This window comes from Acipenser ruthenus, chromosome 9, assembly GCF_902713425.1.
Source record: "Acipenser ruthenus chromosome 9, fAciRut3.2 maternal haplotype, whole genome shotgun sequence".
Taxonomy (NCBI): domain Eukaryota; kingdom Metazoa; phylum Chordata; class Actinopteri; order Acipenseriformes; family Acipenseridae; genus Acipenser; species Acipenser ruthenus.
Genome location: NC_081197.1, coordinates 45330869 through 45350862, shown reverse-complemented (window position 1 = coordinate 45350862; position 19994 = coordinate 45330869). Strand labels below are relative to the sequence as shown.

Genomic DNA, 19994 nt, shown 5'->3' with positions numbered 1-19994 from the left:
GATCTCCCTTTCCTAAAACCATGCTGGCTATCTCCCAGAATATTGTTACCATATAGGTAATTTTCCATTTGGGATCTTATTATAGTTTCCATAAGTTTACATATAATAGAAGTCAGGCTTACTGGTCTGTAGTTACCTGGTTCGGTTTTGTCTCCCTTTTTGTGGATCGGTATTACGTTTGCTATTTTCCAGTCTGTCGGTACAACCCCTGTGTCAAGAGACTGGGTTGTGATTTGAGCTGGGAACAGAGATTTTACTCCATCACCTCTAATCCTCCTTTTCATCCAGAGGATTTGTCAGCCATTAAGTGATAGCTTAATGGAGAAAATACATTTAAAAAAAATTAATCCTAGTGGTCAGGGTAGCGAAACTAAATCCAGTCGTCCACACTCCATGCAGTGAGCAAACAGGCTGGTAGTCAAGCACAGCAACAAGGTAAACAGCATGTTTAGTTATTTCCTGAACTGTTCGAATTTCAAAATTTGTTATTTATGTCTGTGTTTTTTATGCAGGACACACATTGAATATTTTGTTAACCTTTACATGCTGTAAAATGTTCTTTTATAGTCATGTTTTTATATAGAATGTTTTAATGTTCTTTTATAGTCATGTTTTTATATAGAATGTTTTAATGTACTTTTCAGATGCTTCATGTGTATTTTATAGAGATGCATTGTTTTTTCCTGTTTAATGGAATCAGTACGAAAACACTTCAGTGAAGATTTCTTAGTGTTATTTGTTATTATTTTAGATCTTTCCGACTTCTACTCATCCCCATTTAATCCTGAAATGCCACACGTGAATAGACACTGTGATGTTTTTTCTACTTGTTAATGGTGAGTATTGATTTTATGTCAACATTTGGAACTACAGTAAATTGCAAAATGCATCTACAAATGAAGTTTTATATCCTGTGTTGTATGGTTTTGACACTTGTTCCCTCTGGAGCTCTGATTAACAGCTATGTTAGGTCTGCTAGAAGTCCATGTGGCTTATCAACACTGAGACGGCTTTCTGTGGGTTATCAAACACACTCCTCCCGTCTTCTCCCGGGCCTGAGCAGTCAGGAGTAGTGTGAAGCTTGGAAGCCTGTGTGATAGATTACACTCTTTATTCCTACCTGGCAAGCAGGCCTGTCATTAAGACTTCTTATGTATCTGTATGCTTCCTGCCAGGTATGTAAAGGCAGGAGAAAAGCTGAGAGAACATGAAGCCACTTTGTGGCTTGGAACTTGGTTTCAGGAGACTGCGTGGCACACCAGCAGAGACTTGGGGTTTGGTACAGGAAAGTTGCCTCAAACTAGGTCTCCCGGAACCAGATTTCAACCACTATTCCTGAAAAAACGGCTTTGTGTTTCCTCTGCTTAACGTGCTAAAACGTTGTATTTTTAATAATCGACCAAATAGTAGTCCCAGAGGACAACAGGCATACATTACCACAAGTTGTATACAGTAATGACTGCATACCTACTGCATAAATAACGAACACAACTACATACAATGTTATCGAAACCAAAACATTTTAACCCTGTAATTCTAAGGTATTTTTCAATGCAGAAAGGCTACAATACGCAAATATTGTACTATATCTGGTACAGCAATGTACATACTATATATATATATATATATATATATATATATATATATATATATAACAATTCTTTGGATGTATTTGTTTGTATAAAACATTTCAAAAACCTCTAGTTTGCAGAGCAGTTCTTGACATTTCTTCTTCCTTCTCATTCCCTTCTGACCCCCTTCTCCAGTCTCTTTTCTCCTGATCCCCCCTGTCCTTGCCCCCTGGGCCTGTGCCCGTTCCTGCCCTGCTCGCTGCACCTGTACCCAGGAGCGGAGCTGCACTGTGCTGTGTGACCGCTCCAGCCTTGTTGACCTCCCCAAGGAGTTCCCCTGTGAGGCTGTGTCCATCAACCTGGACAAGAACATCAAATTTCTGTCTGAGAGGGCCTTCGGTAACCTGCCTTCACTACGCTACCTGTCGCTAGACCACAACAACATCTCCTTCATCACGCCGGGGGCCTTCAAGGGTCTGCCCAACCTGGTGGAGCTCAAGATGGCTCACAATGAGTACATCCGCTACCTGCACACCCGGACCTTCACCGCCCTCAAGCATCTGGTCAAGCTGGACCTCTCCGACAGCAACCTCTTCAACATGCCCGACTGCATCTTCCTGGAACAGGTTGCCCTCAGGGAGCTCCTCTGCTTCCAGAACAACTTTCGCTGGATCCCAGGGGCCATCCGAGGCATGGAGAATCTGACACACTTCTACCTGGAGCGCAACAGGATTGAGGCCGTGGCCTACAACTCCCTGCAGGACCTGAGCAACCTCAAGTACGTGAACCTGCAGGAAAACCACATCAACGTCATCCACGACCAGGCTTTCCAGGACTGCCGGTGGATCGAGTACTTCTACCTGAACGACAACCTGTTGAGTGACCTGCCCCGGCACTCATTCAAAGGTCTGAGGTATCTGAAGAAGCTCAACCTGGGCGGCAACCTCTTCACCAACGTCTCCAACACCTGGTTCAGTGACATAACAGAGCTGGAGGTGCTCTGCTTGGACAGGAACCAGCTCATCTTCATTGAGGAGGGAGCCTTTGAGAACCTGACCAGCCTTATCTCCCTCCACCTCAACAGTAACAACCTGACCTCCCTGCCCTTTTTCGTCTTCCAGCCCATCTACTTCCTGGGACGGCTCTACCTCTTTCGTAATCCCTGGGAGTGTGATTGCACCATGGAGTGGCTCAAGGAGTGGATGGAGAACTACAAGCTGGTCAGGGACATTCCCTGTGCCTCTCCTCCCTTGGTAGCTGGGTTGGACCTCAGTGTGGTGGTCTTCACCAAGTCCTTGGATGGTTTTTGCCTGGACCCAGCCGAGCTCAAGGTGACCTCCTTCACACCGATGTCCACAGAGGGCCTGCACTACACCACAGAGAACAAGTTCAGCAATGTCATCTCCAAGCTCTTGCAACAAGAACTCAGAGAGCCTGGTAACTCCACCGAGACCTTCAGGAATGTGTCACTGCTGGATGGAATAGATGATAAAGTGTCTGCTGGAGTCTTGCACTTCCAGACAATGTGCTGCTGCAGGCTGTCCTGCCCTGTTTAGCTCTCTGTCTCCTCAATCAGTGATGTTATGGTTGCTTTCCTGATTGTATGTATCCTTATATGTTGAACTGTGCCATCTTACAAACACCCCGCAGTTCATTGCTGGAGATCTGGCAGCACAATGGGAAGGCAACTTTGTTTGGACCTGGCTGTTTTCTGATGTATCATGTGCACCTTCCCTGCTTGCGGATGGTATGTTACTGATAAAGCACACTGATCCTTTTGAAAACTATTGTAACTTCATGCATCAATCTGTGTAAGACTGGGGGTTAGATGCAGAAGGTCTTGCAGATTTAGGCAGTTTATCTGCAGCTGTTAGGTGCTGGAAAGGAAAACTACAAAAAACTGGCTGGATGTTAAAGCCAACAAAAGTTTGTTCTGAAGCCTGAAAACTTACAATTACGTTTGTTTAAGAATTAATTTGACCCGAGTGGTGCATCCGATAAAGGCGCTCCGCGTGGAGTACAGGATGTGCCCTATAGCCTGGAGATCGCCAGTTCGAGTCCAGGTTATTCCACTGCCGACCGTGGACGGGAGCTCCCAGGGGGCGGCACACAATTGGCTGAACGCCACCCAGCGGGGTGGACTTAGGTCGGCCAGGGTGTTCTCGGCTCACCGCGCACCAGCGACCCCTGTAGACTGGCCGGACGCCTGCAGGCTTGCTTGTAAGCTGCCCAGAGCTGTGTTGTCCTCTGACGCTGTAGCCCTGGGTTGGCTGCATGACGGACCTGAAGAGTGCAAAGAAGCGGTCGGCTGACGGCACACGCTTTGGAGGACAGCGTGTATTCAACATTACCTCTCCCGAGTCAGCGCAAGGGTGGTAGCGGTGAGCTGAGCCTAAAAATACATTTGAGATTGGGAGAAAAACTGGGTAAAATCAACTGGCAGTTACTAAATTTAAAAAAAGAAAAAAAAAAAAAATGTATTGAATTGGATTCGGATACACTACTTCATCAAGCAAGGGACATATCCCCTGAAAATATAAGAAATTAATTAAAAGTGTTTAATGGATGAACACTTAAAAATATGACTTTAAATAAGACCTTATCTGACTTACAGACTATACAATTGAATGTGCTTTGCATAAGGTGTAATATATAATGAAGTTTTTAAATAATGCTAGACACAATATCCTAGTTAAATAAGAAAGTGCCGTTCCTGTATGTGATTAGTGTAGGATTCTGACATATTCAATCAGGCAACCTTTTTTAAGTGCCGCAAAAACGTTTGCTTTAGCAGGTTCCTTCATCTACCATACAGACAATATGTCCTGTTTTGTTAATTCAATTCAATGACTTTGGATTTCCAAGCAATTCATAAATGCATTAATCTTCTTTAAATGTAAGGTTGATCTGCTTTACACAGAGCTGCTCTAAAAGCCCTTCCCTCACTTAAACAAATGGAGTAGATTTAGCATTGTGTTTCTTTCAGTTATGGAAATAGCTAGGATTGATACGATCTTTCTCCTCTTGAAGTTTAGCACAGAACACAAAGGAATTACGGGGACAATTATGGTTCGTTGTGTATCTGTTTTTTTTAAGGCTGGATGCATGTAAAAGGAAAACTTGCACGTAAGATTTAAAACTATGTTATTTCTTTCATGCCTGTTTTTAGCTAAGTAGATTTAAATTAATCTTGCACTTTATATAGCGAACAGACCCGGCCATTTTGTTTGGTTTGCAGAATCATCAGATGTTTACCACGTTATGTAGACTTTATAGACGCATTGTTTTTGTATGTGCCATATTTGTTGTTTAATGTTATTCACTCAAATAAACAGAGAAATAAGCCAATTACAGATTTTTTGTTAACCTTCTTTGGTTGTATGTTATGAAATACATATGCAAACGTTAAAGAAAGACTGATTTAACGCGTTAGTCTGTTTCAATGGATTAAAACTCAACTTGTAACAAACACAATTATATCCTTGTAGACGGTCCTTCCAGTAAGGATTTAAAATATATGTATTTGAAAACATTATTGTGCCATTTTCATAAAGCTGGCATTGTGTTTCCATATATTTTTTTGCAGAAAAAAAAGTCAATAGACCCATAGGTGTTTGAGTTGTTGTCATATGAGTTTTGATTCAGAATAAACATTACAGACATCAGATACAGAAAGTGTATTATCCTGCTGGGGAGGCAGTCATGAAACTTGCTATTAACATGATTTAGTGACAGCAGGAAACTCCATTTTTATTTGTGCTTGAATTTTGATCCTCACTTCGTAGGCAAAGTCAATCTCTATCTAATCATCTCTAGGATTTTATGTGCAAGTTAATTAGAAACAGTAATTGTGTGGGGGAGCAGGGGCGGTAATTAAACACAACATTGGAAAAATTCCATCTCAGAAACATTCAGAGCAATTACAAATAAAACATTAAAATAGCATTAGAAGTTACTTATTGTAAGGAATGTGTTATTACGGGGGTTAACTGCTGTTATGCATATTGAGATAGTGCTGAGGCTCCTTCACAGCCCGCTCTGTTCTTGGCAGGACTGAACCTTCCTCTTAGCTTCTTGACTTCTCCACAGCCAACCCCACCTACAAACCTGTTACATCACCAGTGATGAAGTACAGACGAGAAACCTGCCTGCCAGTGTAGAACATGTAATCCCTTGTGTGACTGACTGGATAAAATCAGTTGTGGAAAGAAGTATGAATAAAAACTTACAATACAAAAGTCATGTATGTGAGCAGTTTCAATTAGACTGAAGGACTTTGTTGTAAATTGAGGAATGATTCTGCATGATTCCCTTCACAACAATTGAAATAGTTTGTCCCTACAGCAGAGTTCCTCAAAGCTTTGCCCTCAAGGCCAGATGACATAACCTGGAATAGTGCAATGCTGGAGTGCAACGTATTGGAGCAGCAGGGGAACTGAAGTTATTACATTCTACTACTCTGTTCTCTAAATCTGTGTTTTGGTTCTGTATTTTAATGACAATTTTATTTGACATTTTGAAATGAGGGGTTAGTTAAATTTAAAAGTAAAAATGCTCCTTTTGTAGCTCACTTCTCTTGGCCACCTCTTCATTTGCAAAAAAAAATAAAAATAAATCAAAGATATGTGCAATGTACACACTGAGCAGCTACCCAGCTAGCCAGACATGTCAAGAATATTGCCGGAATGAAGGAATGCAGTGGAATAAGAACAGGTTTTCTATTTAGGTAAAAGGTCAATGCATATTGTTCACCTGAGAGTAGAACTCATCTTTGGAGCGTGTTGCATCCCATACGAATTAGAACATTTTTTTGTACTTATTTTTGAAGGTACTGCCACCCTATTGTTATAGATGTTCAATCCATTGTTTAGCTGTCTGAATGCACTGCTACAGTCCTACTATTAATGACAGTACATATTCTTGTTACCATTAATCCAAAATAATATTAAAAAAAACCAAAACATTATTGGGTGGAGAGTTAGTGGTAGAGTCCTGCATTCAGGTTTAACTTTAAATGTAATAACGTATAAAATAGAATTCCTTTGTGTCTGTGTAATACCGTGCTGCATGTACTGTTTATGAGAAAGTAAAAACTGGACCACTGTGAATGTAAAGAGCAAGTGTGACACCTCAAGGTGTGGCCACAAACAGTGCGTCACTCAAGCAGACTAGAGGAATGCCTTGCTTCTCCTAAACGGAAACACACATAAGGGCGTGTCAACAAGCGTTTCCACTAAATGATTGTAGCAATAGCTTCCAGCTGGCTTGGTGCATTATAGAGCCTGTTCCTGTTGTGGTTTTGAGTCTGCAGCTTTTAATGAGCACATTTACCATTCAGCTATGGAATATTATATATATACATATATATTGATATTGCAGTCCGTTTATAAGAATCACTGATATAAGAATCAACCGCACATAGTGATCAAAACCACTGGGACAAAATCATTCCTATATTAACTAATGTAAAATAATCTGCTTGTAAGACTCATTTCGGGGCAAACTGACTACATGTAATACGGTACTTGATCAAGTGCAGTGACGTGTACAGCTGTTTTTTACTTTTTTCACATCTTGCGTGATTAGGCACGTACGCAGCGTGGATAGTGCAATGAAGCAGGAAAGACTGCATAGATTTTAATCAAACTGACTGCGCCACTGCATTGTGCCGGTAGTTTTTTTGTGTTCTCTGTTAGTGAAAATGTGTTTCAATAAAGTGAATACACATTCATTGAATACATACTGAGTACAACACTGTTATTGTGTGATATGCATGTAGAGGGAGTGAGATAGCGGCACGGTGAGGAGGAGGAGGGTGGATTGCAGAGCTTTGCATCTCTGCTTCATGAAAAACTGTGAGATTTGCATCGCAACAGAAAATAAGTAATCCACAGATGCTTAAATGTAGTGCTAGTCAGCAGTGTGGAGTAGTGGTTAGGACTATGGACTCTTGACCGGAGGGTTGTGGGTTCACTGCTGCTGTACCCTTGAGCAAGGTACTTTACCTAGATTGCTCCAGTAAAAACCCAACTGTATAAATGGGGAATTGTATGTAAAAATAATGTGTAAAAAAAATAATGTCATTGTATGTAAAAATAATGATACCTTGTAACAATTGTAAGTCGCCCTGGATAAGGGTGTCTGCTAAGAAATACATAATAATAGTCCAGACAGTAAAATACTGTACTGTAATGCCTTTTTAATTCAAAGGCCATTACACGTAACACCGCACGTCAGTTAAACTTGTCACCCTCACAAGACGATCGCCCAACTTATTGTTAACATTTTTGCTTGAAGTTGACCAGTGCTCATGTACAATGATTGAGAGAGGTACACTCAACTTAAACAGAAGATCCTGTTGACAAGGTTTTTATCCCTCCTGTAAAGACATGTATGCAATCGTTTTTATAATGTCTTCCCCTCCAATAAATGGAATTCTGCCTGGTGTGTTTTCCTGCATAATAGATATGGGATATTTTCCCCTTTCTTTACCTCTGGAATTGTCTATTTCTGCATGTCCCCTGGCATCAGGAATGGTACTTTATCCAATACAGCACACTGATCCAACTAAGGTAACTAATGTAGGTGGTGAGGAAGTGTTGCAGATCAATGCCACTGGAACAAACCCTAGACATACATTGCAGTCACCCCTTTGAGAGTTAATTAACTGTAGGCCTATTGCATCTTACTGCTGTCTCTCAAGTGACTCTAAAGGTTTATGGGCACTCTGTACAGTTAATGGGGATGTGCTATGAGAGTTGACTGACCCTGAACATGTTAGGAAGTTTATAGCAAATACATTGTTCAATTTGAGAATGCACTATGTTTGTAAGTGACTGTTTAATGGGTTAGGGAACACAAGCAGAACACCTTGGTATCCTGTTTAATTTAATTCTCTATGATTACTGGCGATGTATTTTTGGTCATTATATTTTAGGGGTGTGTGTGTGTGTGTGTGCTTTGAAAGGAAAGGGTAATGAGACAAAAGAGAGGTGACTTTGCATATAAAAAATGATGAATCAAAGGCGTTTTACTTGTTGAACACATAAAAGGAAGTATATTTAAAAAAAACTGTTCAGACTGTAGAGCTGCTTTTCATTTTCAGAGGAATTTACACAGGGCAGTTAGAAGAAAAAACAGCTTTTTTAGTTTTGTCTTGATGCACAAACTGGCTCTTTGTTTACACAGTATTTGCTTGCAAATTGTGCGCACCTCCTTGAAACAATTACATACAGAATAAAAATCAGCATTTTGATTAAACTTAACTAAAACATTAATACTCTCAGACGACACATTTTTCTGCAATGGTGAATCCGGTACATTTTCTTCCCCCTTTTTCTTACAACAAATTAAAATCGAGACAATTTACAAACACATCTCCACTACATGATTAATAAAAATCAGTTGTTTATAAAGTTGCCCAAAATGCAAGGGATGTGCATAGGTTTACATTTTTTTTTTCCATAAATATTGAATTCCCTTGGGTGCGTTTGTGTTTTTTCCAAACTAATGGAATGTACTCTGCAGTTGATTACAGTAGTTTGACACTGATAACACCAACAGCATGAAAGCTTGCAACTGTCCACATGCATAAGACCTCATTCAAATCTCTAAAACATTTATGTACCTCTTTAAAGAGACAGTATTGCTGTGAGGGGCAGGCGTGTTAGGCTGCATTTCAGACAAGGAGAAAGTTTAAAAAATGAACAGCTTTAAGAATAAAAATAAAAACATCCGAATGAATGCATTTTAATACACCTTTCACTTGCCTGATTCAAACAAAAGATCTAAGTGAATAAATCAGCAGTTTTTAAATCATGAAATAACACTGTAGTTTTACCTACTTAACATCTGTCTGCACTAGAGATGGGATATCATACAAGGCAGCATTCAGTGTGCAGGTTATGCTTGTGTTCGAAATGGAAATCTCTTCCAATTTAAGTACTGTATAACCAATGACAGATACTGTGTTATGGGATGCACATATATTTATGATAAACAGAATATGCTTTGTTATTACTTATTTTTACATTTAAAATCTGTACCTGTGAGTAATGTGATACTGTCTCTTTAAAAATTCTCTATAAAATGTTGCCTCCTATCTATAAGGACATGACAATATTAAAAAATGTTATGCAACACTACATCTAGGTAGTCTGTAGGGGCCGAGACCTATTGATTTAAGGTCATTTACAACGAGGTTTCTCACTGTTTGAGGTGTTGTTTCAGGGAATGATGAAGTTCCGCAAAGAAGCATTGCCAGGAGGGTCTAATAGACCCAGGAGACAGGCACCCACTGTGGGGTAGTGCACACAACGTCGATAGCTTCCTCCAGGTGTCTGATGGTCTCATCAATCTCGTTGTTGATGATCGTCAGGTCGAAGTAGTGTGCGTACGTTTTCTGTAAAATTTCGGATTCCTTCTGCAGCCTCTGAAGGGATTCATCCTGAAAGAACAAGGAATAAAAACTAAGATAAAGGACAAGGCCCTGTGTGTAGGTCTGTTTCTCTTCTAGCAGCCCTGCACACATGGGTACTCAAGCAAGAGCACAATCCTATATCCTTCAAGCTCACAGTTCTGTGTTTTTAAGTTATTAAACTTCTAAACGTGTGTGTCTTTGCTTTGGCCTTATTTATTTTGACAATGACCTTCAACACACAAGCTTTCACATAGCAAGATTATTTCAAATTTGACATCAACTCTTATTACATGCTCTGGAAGTTTTGTTATTTCACGGCAATTTAATTAAAACCTTGCAATTAATTAAAAAGCTACTTGGGCTTTATTATCTATCTTATCCTGTGATTATCTTACCATTTTATTTTCTTCTAATGAAGGCTGCGCAGTATTGAGACTCTTCCCTTCATTTAACTCTCTTGCTAACACAGACAGAAACACCTCTTTTTTTCTGCTGCCCTGATCCTATTTTACCTTGCATTAACCAGACTTTCACCTTTGCTAATGAATATCAGTACAGTGAAGCAAGGCTTTATCCCATCATGATAATAATAACTTTGCGATGTAATTGAAGTACTCCACCCCCTCCCATCTCTGTTTGGTTTAGAACAGCCTGAAAATTGTTTGCTACTGTTGCCAAGATGGATTTGTGTTGTTTTGAAATTGGACATGAACACACACCATGGACAATTAAAACATACAGATGCTAAACATCCATAGACTAACACAGATTAATATCTAATATCCATAGACTAACTACCATTAATACTTACAGGTAACTTTCTGCACCACCTGGGAAGCTAAGTAGAATGAGAGGGAATGCAAGAAAAATAAAGGAAAACCATGCATAGTGGACAGCAAAACCAAATTATTTATAGAAACAAAAGAGAAAAATGATAACAAAACAAACAAAAGTTGGATATATGGTAGGAGGTGATACAGACACTATAGAGGCATTTGAAACACATTGTACAGGACAGCATGCCAACCTGTTCTACATAGAACAGATGATGCAAATACAAGACACACAATTCAAGCTATATAGAATAGTTAGTGTATGATACTATGTGTTTATACGAACAGCTACTGCAGTTCTATTTGGGATTTAGGGTCATGCAAGCCCTGCCTTGCCACGTATGCAATCAGACACTATCAATCCTAATAGAACTGGCCTGTACTTATGAAAAGAGGATTGCAATGACAGTAATTCAACAGTAAAGAAAGACAAAACCGAAGTGGTGGTTTTGCTTTTTAAAGTGGTCACTGGCCAAAAGCTCAATAAACAACAACAACAACACTGTTGAAATGAGCTCCATTGCAATACAACACCATTGCAAAAGGTAGATAAAATGATGCAATTCTGGAAGTACAGAACACATACATGAAAATGGACTGAACAAGTTTCAATATACTGTTAGCAAAAGATACAAACACACAGGGTCCAGCATGAAGAACATGAAATCCCTGCTTGCATTTGCATTGAGAACGGCTGGAAATGTGCACAGATTCTTAGAGCTCTATAATTCTCAGGAATGAATGCATTCCTAAAATAGATTAATCTCTTTTTCATTCCCCCCCCCCCCTCCCCGACTTTTGTGTTTGCTGTGCCATCTAAATCTATTTGCAAGATCATTTCAGTCCATTATTTTGTTAATCCTGAAGTGCATGCCTTTAACATTTTAATAATGTGTTGTTTACTCAGTCTCTGGATGTTATGTGCATTACAATAATTACAGCTGTGTAGAAAAGGCTGCCTGATGTAAGAGGAAAGTCAAGGGGAACTGGACCAGGGAGCAGAATTAGTATTGCCTCCGCTTGTTGCGAAGAAAGAGCGCAAAACAATGGAAAGCCACAGCAAGTTTTTCATTTTCAGTTCCAATAAAATGCAAGCACACTCCTGATCACAATGACCTTCTGTATTTTCTGCATTTTTCAGGGGGGGGGGGGGTTACTCCCTTTTAGATCAATTTCATACCCAAATCATGAAACTCATTAACTAACTGCAGGAGATAAAGCAGCCCTATGCATTATTGCAGCAGCCTGACACAAATCGACCAATTAAACTCCCTTTCAGTCCTGTTAATAAGCAGCAGAGTGGGGAGTGCAGATAATTGCATTCTGGGACTGTGTATTTTGTTTAGCAGTGGGCTCTCACCTCATTGATGCCAGGGGTGATGGTAGGTGCAGCAATGAAGACAACATAGGGAGCAAACTCGGCCGTTCTCAGGACTTTCAGAGCCTGTCAACAACAACCAAAAAGTTGGCTTCAAGAGGTGTAACTGACAAACAAAAGAGCACTACAGAAAGACTACAGTTTGTCAGTCCCCAATTAGCACATTGATGTAAATGTAAATAGACAAATTGTTATTTAATCCAGCCTCCTACCATAAGAACTATTATATTTATTTATGTAAACAGCAGCAGGTGGTTTTCAAAACATCAACAGCTGCACGCCAGTAGAATAGTGTTGGGGAGCTCAGGGGTGAGGTGGCGTACCTGTGGTTCTACGTCTAGTATTGCTATCAGTCCCTGCTCGTGGATCTTGCGTATCGTTTCCAGTCTTGTCCCGTACATGGCGTCCTCGTGGCTGCCGTACTCCAGGTAATCGTTGTTTGAGATGTCCTGCATCATTTGGTCATGTGTTACAAAGTAGTAGTTCTTGCCGTTTTCTTCGTCTTTCTTTGAAGGTCTGGTTGTGTCTGTGGATATTGCAACATAAGGAGATGGGGTGGGGGTGGGGTTGGGTTAGTTCACAGTGTAGCTTAAAAACAAGTCTGATTATTTCTCAGTAGTGGAATGGCAAGTAAAGAACGTCACACTAACCACTAATAAATAAAAGGTGTTTATTTAGAATGCTGTGTCTATTTTTGCAGTCTGACTGACTTTACTACTTGTTTTAGTCTCTACTGTTTTTTTTTTCTTTTCTGCAGCTGACCCTGCCTTTGTTTCCTTGGTTTCAGTGTGCAGGATGGATAAACATGTCAGCTATTTTTTTTAATTTAAAACAAGTCTCTGTTCTTGGCTTCATTTATGCTGTTATTATTAGGGATGCACCGAATCCAGGATTCGGTTTTGGATTCGGGCCGAACACCTACTTTTTGAGCAGGGTAAAACGAATCCGAATCCTATATCCGTCCAATGTGTGCGGTTCTTCTTTAAATAAAAGACACAAATCTTTTGTATCTTGTGTAACTTTTGTATTTAATAACAAGAACACATTTGATGAACTGTTGCGTCTCTCAACCCCCTACTGGTGGAGCATGCACTAAACACGTCATGCAGCTGCTGAATGCAAACATACCCCTGTATGCAACAACACGTTCACATCACACTTTTCATAGAGTAAGTTATGCAGTAAACCTGTAATATATAGTAATGGCAAACTGTTGTAGACTTTTGTGCTTTGTTGCTTTGTCTTAGACGTGTTCTAGAGATCATACTGAGAGAAAAAAAATAAAAATCGATGCACAGAAATATATATTTTTTGTAACTTTACAACTGTCACATGTGCAAGATGTTGTTGAACAACATGCTTTACCTTTAGTAAATCAAATTTTATGTTACTGTAATGTGCCAATATAAGTTGAACCATTTGGGAACTGCTGTGTTATATTACAATAATTAAAAAATTATTTTGTAGCCTATTTGATATGTGTTACACGGTGCCCTTAAATCGTGGGTTTTATTTCGCAGGGAGATTCAGGTCACTCATCACGGTAATGTTTTCCTCCTAGCTCTCAGATAGGGTTGGCAACAGGCTCCAGAATCTCGGGACACTTAAAGGCAAGTCAGGTTTTTTTAACTCACCTATCCGGAGAGCATCGTAAAAACGATTAATTGTATTGATTGAATTTTTTTTATACAGTAAGCAATAACTATCAAAATAGTGAAACACCATTATTATAGATAACTCTGCACTCACCTGCACACTTTCATTTAACCTTGTGACAGCAGGTAAAGTTTCTAATTGTTTAATACTGCTTTACACAGTCCCACCCAGTCAGTGACTCATAAAGCCAATCATAAAGCTGCTCTAATTGATGGAAACAATCCTTGCAGGCATGTATGTGCTTTTGGTAACAACTAAGTAAAACAATTCAATTAATTTAGCGACAGTTTGCACAATTCACACTCACTTTACTGAATTACTTGCAGTTTAGAGAGGTGAGTTACAAAACCTGACCTGCCTTAAAGTGTCCCGAGATTCTGCAGCCTGTTGGCAACCCTGCTCTCAGATCAGGTGACACAGGTTGAAACGTCATTAAAGAAAATCGAGGGTTATGGCAAAGATGCAGCTCTCCTTTCTTTTAAGAACATAAGAAAGTTTACAAACGAGAGGAGGCCATTCAGCCCATCTTGCTCGTTTGGTTGTTAGTAGCTTATTGATCCCAGAATCTCATCAAGCAGCTTCTTGAAGGATCCCAGGGTGTCAGCTTCAACAACATTACTGGGGATTTGGTTCCATACCCTCACAATTCTCTGTGTAAAAAAGTGCCTCCTATTTTCTGTTCTGAATGCTCCTTTAGCTAATCTCCATTTGTGACCCCTGCTCCTTGTTTCTTTTTTTCAGGTCAAAAAAGTCCCCTGGGTTTACATTGTCTATACCTTTTAGGATTTTGAATGTTTGAATCAGATCGCCGTGTAGTCTTCTTTGTTCAAGACTGAATAGATTCAATTATTTTAGCCTGTCTGCATACGACATGCCTTTTAAACCCAGGATAATTCTGGTTGCTCTTCTTTGCACTCTTTCTAGAGCAGCAATATCCTTTTTGTAACGAGGTGACCAGAACTGAACACAATATTCTAGGTGAGGTCTTACTAATGCATTGTAAAGTTTTAACATTACTTCCCTTGACTTAAATTCAACACTTCTCACAATATTTTATCTGGTCATATCGGTTAAAACCAAAAATCAGAGGCCCTAATTATGATACATGGAACATTATACTGTAGGTGTAAAATAACACAAATAAAAATAATTTACCTGTGACCATTTGGAGCAGGGCCAATATGAAATACAATATCCAACCTTGTCCTTTAAAGGCAACAACATTATTCCTACACACACCCACTAGGGAAATATAGGCTAAATTAGACACCAAGTTCATGCTACCTAAACCATGGCACAATGCAAGCTGAGGTAATTAGGATTGGTTTATGTATCTAATGCCACTTATTGACTCTTTTCCACTTTTTTTCCACTGGACATCTGATCCCAGATAGATTTTAAATGAGCTAATCTCACATTAAATGTATAATTTATCTGATGAAACATGCAACAAATTTGCAAAACAGAGCATCATAAGCCCCATACAAACTGCAGTAGTCTATTTTAGTTCCCCTTCCTATCCCAATGTATTGAATTTTCTGCTGTGCTGTAGTCCACATGCTAAACAAACCCACCAAGACGCACTATTCTTTGGGTCTCAGGTTGGTTTGATTAAATCGCCCCCAGGAACAGTTTGTATCTATCTCACTGATCCTCAAACCTGGGAGCAGATCGTTTGCTCAAAGTGCTCCCACAGGAAAGAGGGGCAAATGATGTAACAGACAGTTAATCTCAGTAAAACCAGACATTATGTATTACATTCTCGCCAACATTTTACAAAACAGCAACAGGTCAAAAGCCTTTGATAATTTTGTATTCAGAGAATGTGCACCTCACAGAAGAGTTTGGCAGCTTTATCATTTCAGCACTACCAGAATCATGGATCAGACGTCCCTATTCCATCTCCTCTTGGGTTTGCATTTTAAAATAAAACCTGCAGACCAATTGTATGTATTTCACTAGGACTAGGCTAGGCTGGGTTAACAGGTCCACGTTTCAGTTAACAACAGCTGTATGCTACTTTGCTTTTCAGATTTTCACCTTTTCATTTTGAAACATGAATGATGAAACAGCATCCTGCTACTAGACGTGAATTTTTTGTGAACAGATGTTTCCACAGAGCTGTAAGCGATGCCTATAATTCACACAAATCAGAAATAACCTCATATATAAATGGAGCAGACATGCAGAGATTTCTAGGAGACTTACCGAAGTCTTTGAGAACAAAGTGGTCAACTGGTGCTTACCTCATGACTGGATAAATACAATGACACAGCTGGCGGGCCTATTGGCTGAGATTCCTGAGTATCTAAATTGCATTATAGCTTATCCCGTACAGTTCAATGTGATCCAAGTTATGGAAACGCAGGAAAAAAGCATGGAGGTTTCCTACTTGGAAAGCATTTAGACGTCAAACCTTTAAATGGATGACTGCTACTTGCCATTTTTTTTACATAGTTATTATTTAAAATAACTGACATAGTTATTTATTTAAATTATTTATAGATTTATCTACTTCTATGATTGAATCTGAATCAAAACCGGCTATACAGCCAATCATGTGGACTTACGTGGAATGGGGTATGCAAATCTGTCGGGATGTTTTGTGATGAGTGTGTTCTTGATGTGTCTTCTACCAACTCCATGAGCACCTGTGATTAAACAAAAACGTTAGCCCGAAAAACACCTTTAAAATATTTTTCAAGGAAAAAAATAATAATAAAAAGAGGTTACCTAATAAGACTAATGTTTTCCTTTTGAATGCTGGCAATTTCACTACTTCTTCATATGTGACGAGATCTAGTTGGTCAAAGACTGAAAAGAAATAAATCAAATACATAAGTATACAAGGGAGATCAATTTAATGCTGCAGTTCAATTTTAAAGACTTATTAAAAACACGCTCATGCCCATTACCAATAGGAAGAGGCGCCTTAAAAGATTGAGACTGTATAGCAGCACTTGACAGTAATTCCTCAGTCTGCTATTATCTCAAAACAAACTACTGGATACAATACTGACTGTTAAACATGCCACAAAACTCCTTTTAAAATAGCTTAAGTTTTTTATTTTTTATTTTTAGTGCTCATATCAAGATATTGTTGCAATCTTATTCCATGCTTCACAGGCCTAAGTTCCCCATCCTTTTGAAGAAATTATTATTTAGGGGAGACATGGAAGAATATGCATCAAGAAAATTTAGGAAAGAAATAATATGTTTTAGCGAACCAGCATATATACAGTCACTGGCAAAGGTTACAAGACAATTGCATTCATTTTTAACCTAGTAGGAGCTGGTTGTTCATTATAGCAGCATTCCACAAAATAGACAGAAGGAATCTCTACAGAAGGCCAATTCCGGTCATGGAAAGCCATCCCACCCCAGGTTTAAAAATAAGATACAATTAAACATTGAATTCCTCTACAATAGGATGTGGATGTTTCACTGGTTCAATTAAACAATTTAGAAATTAGACGGCAGAAAGATTTAAAACTAATCAAGCCAAATTAGCCCTTCAGGTTACTAGTTTAGAAAATAGAAAGAAATGACTATTGTGCATCTTTTTGTGGAAAGCAGTCATTTTAAAGCTACAGTATTCTATTCCGTCTTGCTCCCCCAAATTGTTATTCTGCTCCAACCCTACCAAATATACAATCTTAATTTCCTGTTAGCACTTGATTGTCACTTTACGTAAGATCTGAATGCTGCAGTGTCGATACGAGAAACTGAGGATTAGTGTTACAACCCTGGCACACAGGCACAGTGGAATCCGACTGCCTTGGACACTCAAAATAATGACTTTTTTTGCAGCAATCCTAGGGCAGGATTAAATAAGCACCATTTTTAGTACCTGAAAGACCATGCCTCCAGTACAACATGGCTATATCGGTGCTATAAATCTGATGTTATCCAGGTCCTGAATGGTGCTTGCTTGGGTTACAAGCAATTTTTCCACATACAGGGAAATGACCACAACACACAATTTGGATGGGCAGGGATGGGCAGGGATGGCCAGGGAAGCAGGGGTCTTGATGTTTTCTTAATGTGCCCCATATCAGATGCTATCAAAAAGTAACTGACTGGGCACTAAGCCACGTTAGGTACAGTAATGTTTGGAAACAGCAAAGTGGAGTCCTTGCTAGTCCCTGAATTCAGACAAAAGGACACGGGAACGCTTGCTCTCACAGGTGCCAACAGGAAAAAGACTTTCTAACAACACAACAGAGAAAGGGAGCCAGCGAGGGAGCACGGGAGAGGTGGGGACAGCGAACAGTATTTTTTTGGTTTCATGTTGGTGTTAAAGAAACCAAAAAAATATTAAATAAATCCATACAGAAATACATTCTCGCTAAATAAAAAAGGTAAGAAGCAAAAAAAGAGGCATTGTCACTCAATGTTACTTACATGCACAGAGGCCATTGGGAGGAAGACGGCATGAAAAATGTACAGGGGGGTCATTGAGATATGGTTCAATTACATCAGTTAACCAAAAAAATGTATCACAGAAAAAATACCCAGAATAAAGCTGACATGCAGTATTTCAAAGAACACAGCAAATTCTAAAAAGTCACACTTAGCAGTGCTAACACTGCAGTTAGATCAACTAACCATTGTTGAGAGCACAGTGGAAGTATAGAAAACATGCTTTATTCTTTCATTTTTATAATGTAATAAAACATTACCTTCGGCCAACATGCAGATAACACATATTGACTGAGTAGCTTATATAAGCCCATAGGGTCAAGGCTCTGCAATACTACAGGCTGTAGAGACTGTGAAATGTTCTAGCATCCTGAAACTAGGTCCTGTAGTACATAAAGATGATTTCGGACCAGCAAAATCCTGACTTCCCTGCACAACACTGTGAAATATTATTTATTATGAATCCCTGTAAATCAAATAATGTACGTTAATTATGTTTACAAATTTGAAGAGAAACATATTCCACTGTCTTCCACAGAGTAACAACTGGAGCGTGACTTTTCTGCAATCTTCAGGTCTCAAATAATTGCAGTCTTGTGACTTCTTATTTTCCAGTTATACACATACGTTGGCCACAGAATCATAATGTATTCAAGAAAATCAAGAATTTTGTATCTGAACATGAATTTGGCCAAGACACAAGAACTCTCCTGAATCTGGAAACAGGCTGAAAACTATAAAATCATCTGGACCTCTGTTTAAAACTGTAAACTAACGTGAACCTTTTAATATCACATTGCTGCCTGGATAGCGCTGAGCCCACAGTACCACTTCTTACAGCACAGCTTGTATTCCATAGAAACAGGACATTGATCTTCCGTCCGATTAGGACAAAACCCTACTACTGAGAATTAGCTTTAATAAAATAGGCTAGATTATTTCTACAATGGATCTGGAAACAAAAGCTGAAGGTTGAAATTAAAACGATTTATATAAATCCGGGCATTTATGAAGAGTACTGAAGTATGAATAATTGATGATGTTCTCCATTACACTATAGTCTGTCCAAAGTGTTTAATGCAGAACAACAACTGGGCTCCAAGGTCACCTTGTGCATGAATTGAGCTCTTACCTATTTGTGATTGTGACCTTACACATTTTGTTTCTAAATAAGCACTAATCGTCATCATGCAGTCCTGCAGTAGAACATTACATATATTACACCAAAATGAAATAAAACAAAAAACACATCATTGTTAGAAGAACAAAAATAATCTGTGCTCTATTTTTACAGCACCTGCGTTGTGCTTTGCTAGGTATTTGTCTTTGTACTGCTTCTTCTTCTTGCCAAACCAGGTACAGCTGGCTTGTTGCTCCTGTTTGGTTTTCTCCATTGCTATACAGGCTACACGCCTAAAAACAGAGGAGAGAGAGAGAGAGAGAGAGAGAGAGAGAGAGAGAGAGAGAGAGAGAGAGAGAGAGGCACAGGACAGTTAGCTTTTGTACCCGCTATCCTGAATGTCACGTGACTAGATACATTTGCAAACTGACCAGGAGATTTTCTATTTTTGATATGGTGGGTTTACGATGTAAACACCATTCTGGTTGCAACTGGCTGTGACTTACAAAACTGGACACACAGTAGGGGCACACCATTACCTACATTCACAGCACGTTGCGCAATGAAAACTCATTCGGGTGCCTTCATTAGACCT

The 19994-nt window shown here is 39.3% G+C and overlaps 2 protein-coding genes across 17 annotated transcripts in view; one reads left to right on the top strand and one right to left on the bottom strand.

Moving 5' to 3' along the window:
* Positions 1-365: 365 nt before the first annotated feature.
* LOC117405793 (nyctalopin-like) lies at positions 366-5035 on the top strand. Its single transcript, XM_034009168.3, has 3 exons — positions 366-435; positions 752-836; positions 1767-5035. The coding sequence occupies exons 2-3, from the start codon at positions 815-817 to the stop codon at positions 3125-3127; spliced, it is 1383 nt and encodes a 460-aa protein (XP_033865059.1). The 5' UTR covers positions 366-435; positions 752-814; the 3' UTR covers positions 3128-5035.
* Positions 5036-8576: 3541 nt separating this feature from the next.
* LOC117406144 (peripheral plasma membrane protein CASK) overlaps positions 8577-19994 on the bottom strand; it is a 163714-nt gene continuing 152296 nt past the window's right edge. For 6 of the 16 annotated variants that reach the window (XM_059030067.1, XM_059030073.1, XM_059030072.1 and 3 more), the window contains 7 exons: positions 19577-19692; positions 16591-16671; positions 16428-16508; positions 12525-12727; positions 12184-12267; positions 10802-10828; positions 8577-10017 (listed from right to left, as the gene is read on the bottom strand). In XM_059030067.1, coding sequence (XP_058886050.1) covers positions 9841-10017; positions 10802-10828; positions 12184-12267; positions 12525-12727; positions 16428-16508; positions 16591-16671; positions 19577-19692 — 769 coding nt within the window. In that variant the 3' untranslated portion in view covers positions 8577-9840. The remainder of the gene's footprint in view (positions 10018-10801; positions 10829-12183; positions 12268-12524; positions 12728-16427; positions 16509-16590; positions 16672-19576; positions 19693-19994) is intronic. The other 10 variants (XM_034009986.3, XM_059030078.1, XM_059030074.1 and 7 more) reach the window with 3 other exon arrangements.